Here is a 4,638-nt window from a genome sequence, read left to right as displayed (position 1 = left end):
CATTTTTATACATGTTTGATAGACCTGGGTAGGCAACATATGGCGGTAGACCTTACGCTATAGTAGCACCGATTTTATTCAGTCAGTCCGAGTGAAAGGTGATTTTTATGCTAAGAATAAAAATACTTTTGTTCATCTTAAGGTTTTCATATTTCATTTGCATAATCTCTAGAACCTCATATATAGCTATCACATTTCTTCAGTAAAACTATTTTCTCTCTTAATTTCTCTACCTTAACAGTGGTGAAATCATCAACATATGGTGAAACAAAAAGTTGAAAAATATGAAATAAAATAAGAAATAAGTTGTTTTTCTAGAATAACCACAGATTGTAATAGAGAACTGCAATTATCTGTCCCAACAGCCTCAGCTTTTAATTTTTTCACATCTGCTTTCATTAAATTTTATGGTTTTATTGAACTGCCTCTCAGTACTGTGACAAACAATGTATCTCCCAACAAAGGAGAGCTTCAGGTGAATAAAATGCCAAGTTATATCATACATTGTTAATCAGCATGCATTCTTCAGAAAAGATTAAGAGAAATGTCTTTATTTAGTTCTTCTTATCAAATGTTTTAATTTCAGTTACTTATGTTATTGAACGATAAGTAAAAAATATACATAAGAAACAAGAAATTTAGCATTTACCTTTAACCTTGAGGATGGTTTATACTTTTGTGTCTGCTTCCATAATCTTACTTTTTTCTAATTATGTTGGTTAATCGAAATTAATTCATGTAGCTTTCAAATATGCATTTTAGAACACAAAAAAAATATATCATGCACTAGAACAGAAATTTATAAGATTACTATAATTTATCTAGCTTTCAAGATAAGCTATAAATAGGTTTAAAAAATTTCATTACTGCTGATAGTTACAAAATTAGTATACACACACACAATTTCCTTGTGAACTACCAGCTTGAACAACCAAAACTAAACACATAACTGTTTAGATTATATAGTGCAGAATATGCTTTTGTTATTGGTTATAAAAATGTCAATATGACTAGCAGATGCAAGTAAATAAGTGGCTTCTCTTGTGGACTTGATAAAATTATTGATATCTCAGACAATCATGAAGGTAAAAAGTTATAATTTTATATTCTGCCTTGTCAATATCCAGTGTGTGCATTTCTAATAGAGTTGAAATTCAGAAACCCATAACAGGGAACTTGGAAAATTTATATACAACTAAAACGGACGATGCATCATGTGACACAGAAGATTGAGAATGTATTTGAATATTTCCTTTTAACTAAGAAAATAAAACTATGAATTCTAACTACATTTTAATACCAAATTTATTAAAATACACTTATAGTAGTTTAATTAAATTCTAAATATGATCCTGTTCTAAAAGGTTATAATGTGCATGTGACCAAGCTGAAGATCAAAGGGTTAATCAATTAGCAAATTTATACCACTAATGGCCAAGCTCTCTGTAAAGAACAAACATTGAAGAAACAGCATGAGAACAGAAGAGAAATATTGGAAGGAAAGCTCCTAGTCTTAAAGATAAAAGATAGGTGTTAGTAAGGGTACTCCACATATGGATACGAGCCTATTCATGCTCAACAGCCTACTTCCACAGATAAAAAATCTAAACACATAAGAACTTGGCAAACATTAAAAAACATGATAAAAATTTTAAACTGTAAGTGTAAGCACAATAGTAACACTGTTTGAATACATAAATGCATGTAAGGGCAAATTATATGCTAGGGTTGAGCTTCACTTCAACTTTAAGCTAACTACACTCAAAATGTAGTATTTACACTATAATTTATGGCGATATTATGATACATACAGTGATACTAATAGCGAGAGTAAAGGCAACGAGTTTGGAGAAAGTTACCTCTGTTTTTGGTTGAGACTGAGCTCGTTCTTGGATTTTTTCCTGCTTTTGTTTAAATTTTTGTAGTTTTTCTTTTTTCTTAGCTTCTTTTTTCAATTGTGCTGCACTCTTTTCAACTGGCTGAGATTCGCTTAGATCTGACACTATGTTTTCCATGTTACCAGTATTAGTACTAGTAGCACTAGTTAATCTAGTAGTACTAGTATCACTATCAGAAATAATATCACGTACTTGCTTTACATCTGTCATGCCGTTATTTTTCTTCTTCAAATTGGTAACATTTAAAATATCGATTTAAATGTAATTTTTTCACTTTCCAGTTGCTACAAATTTGATTAGCCGCAATCTTCTATAAACCCTCTCTGCTATATGTATTACCTCAAACTACAATATAAAACGTGGTATAATTGCATCAGAAACTACTGACGCTAAGCGGAAATAGCACTACTCTCGTTCTCAGTTAGTGTGGCAGTAAGTTGACAGTAGCATTGAATTATAATGAAATTGATTAAAATATAAAATGAACTCATTCAAATGATTAGTTAATTAAACGAACATTTGTATTGGATAAAAATATTTTATTGATGATAAGAGAAACTTCCGATTGCAAATTAGGTAAAGAGAGTAATGTAATGTAAAAACTGGAAAATATTTATTATGAGTTTTCAAGTGGCTCAGCGATCAGTCTGATGACTTTAGAGCAAAAAAAAAACACAACAACAAAACACGATAACCTCTGATACTTAGACTTATCAGTTCCTCTAATAATTTTAAATAATTGAGTTATCTTGTCCTTTCAAATAAAACAAGCTCAAAGATGCTCCTCATGCGAAAACCAACCCATCCCCAGAATCAAAATTGGCCAAAAGTATAAAAATTAATATTTAGGATTTCTTTTAAAATGTTATGATGGGAGTAGATTCGAGTGATATTCAGGGGTTTATATATTTTTTGTTTAGGTTTTGATAAGATTTTTGAATAAAATACAGTTTCATCTTATTCTAACTTAACCACGAAGTTTATTATACCATCTGCTAAGTATGTGTATCTAGTGCCTTTTTTCATTTAGTTACACAGTTAATAGTTAACTATTCTCTGCTATTAACATTTTTTTATGTATATAGTTTACTTATTGGTCAGTTTGGTATCTTCTGAAGTCCATACGTGGTTATAAATCTTAAATATTCGTATTACATATAGACTTAAAATAAAACCCAAAACTAGAGCGCTTTCAAATAGTTGGCTATGCAATATATGCTATGAAGTGTGACGTCATATAAACGTCCCAGTTGAGTTGAATCTGGTGACCAGCCGTTAGTCTCCCGGAAGAGAGAATATGTTTGTAGAGATAAAAAAACAAAAAATCATTATTAATTTTCATTATGTATGAAACTTTTGACTGATAGAGAAAAATAGAATACATAGAAAGATGAGAGTTAGAGAAAATAATAATGTACATCGATAATGTAGAGAAATGGGAGCATGAATAAAAATGTGAATAATAATAAAACTTTACAAACTTAATTACAAGTTATTCGGAATTTGTTTAGAGACGCTCGAATGTCAACAATCCCAGGATCGAGATTGATGTCATTCGGCGTTACAGTATTTAACAGTGCTATCCACTAAGCTTCTTTAATTTCTCTGTTTCTGTTTGACGTAAAATTTGTCTCTATACCCGTCAGTATCATGTCGTCAAGAGAGTGGTCAGGCATGTTGAAATGCTCTGCATATAGTACAATTTAGTGCAATAAGAATAGTAAAGCTAGTAAAGGACTTTTTTATTGCTTAAATGAGGATAATATTTTGAATTAATATACATATATATCTGTGGCCCCCCAGCGGTATGAGTACCGACTTACAACGCTAGAAACCGGGATTCGATACCCGTGGTAGGCAGAGCAAAGATAGCCCATTTACCAGCATTATGATAATACAGAACAGATTGTGTTTTTCTCTCATTGTAGTCCAAACAAATCTCCATGGCCTTTATAAAACATATTTATCTTATATTTATAATATACTTTTCATTTGTCCAAAAATTGTGCTCTTGTATACATTACATTTGTGAACATACTTAAATATACATTAACTGATTCATATATATATTGAAATACACTTATGCACTAACATACATATATCTATCTCAATGTTGCACATCAGACAACAGTATCAATCACAATTTCTGCATGTATTGTAAGCATAAGGCTTTCAAGCTCTAAAGAGTTATAGTACTCCAACTTTAATGATATCACAAAAATAAAATTACAGATAGAAGTAATCAGAAATGGTCTTTTCTGTGATAATCATCCATCCACATCACATTTGTGTCATCAACTACAAAATGCATGCAAGTATATATAGTCCAGTGTAGTAGATATACAAAAAATGACATCAAAATTACCTGTCAGAATAACACAGCAATCAGCTCAAATAACAATGTTTTCCTGTTAATACTGTCACCTAGGAGCCGTGAGAAACTCCCTACATCAGATTAACACAAACGATAGTTTAGATTCAACTCTAACAAATGATACAATTTTCTAATGATTTATGCATTCTATGGCAATTTCTCATTTTGTGTTAAAGCACTTTGGGAAGACTGTTATGGACTTAACATAGCCCCGAGCACAATCTCAAAAGGCAACATAACACAAAGTTGCATTGCCATATGCACAATTTCACCCATTATGTTTTACATGGAGATGTCTGCCAAAATATGTCATAAAAAGTATTCTGGGTGGTCAGGAGGCCATGGAGAAGTGTAAAGTTCTGTAAG

General features: G+C 31.1%; 1 protein-coding gene across 1 annotated transcript in view; it reads right to left on the bottom strand.

Annotated features, from left to right (window-relative positions):
* The window catches only part of LOC106465859 (valine--tRNA ligase-like), a 175,961-nt gene extending 173,680 nt beyond the window's left edge, over nt 1-2,281 (bottom strand). Inside the window, exon 1 of the mRNA XM_022393815.1 lies at nt 1,860-2,281. Within this exon, the coding sequence (XP_022249523.1) occupies nt 1,860-2,108 (249 nt within the window). The 5' untranslated portion in view covers nt 2,109-2,281. The remainder of the gene's footprint in view (nt 1-1,859) is intronic.
* Nucleotides 2,282-4,638: the final 2,357 nt, after the last annotated feature.

This window comes from Limulus polyphemus, unplaced genomic scaffold, assembly GCF_000517525.1.
Source record: "Limulus polyphemus unplaced genomic scaffold, Limulus_polyphemus-2.1.2 Scaffold2077, whole genome shotgun sequence".
Taxonomy (NCBI): Eukaryota; Metazoa; Arthropoda; class Merostomata; order Xiphosura; family Limulidae; genus Limulus; species Limulus polyphemus.
The sequence above is the reverse complement of the archived record's forward strand: the minus strand, read 5'-3'. Positions and strand labels throughout refer to the sequence as shown.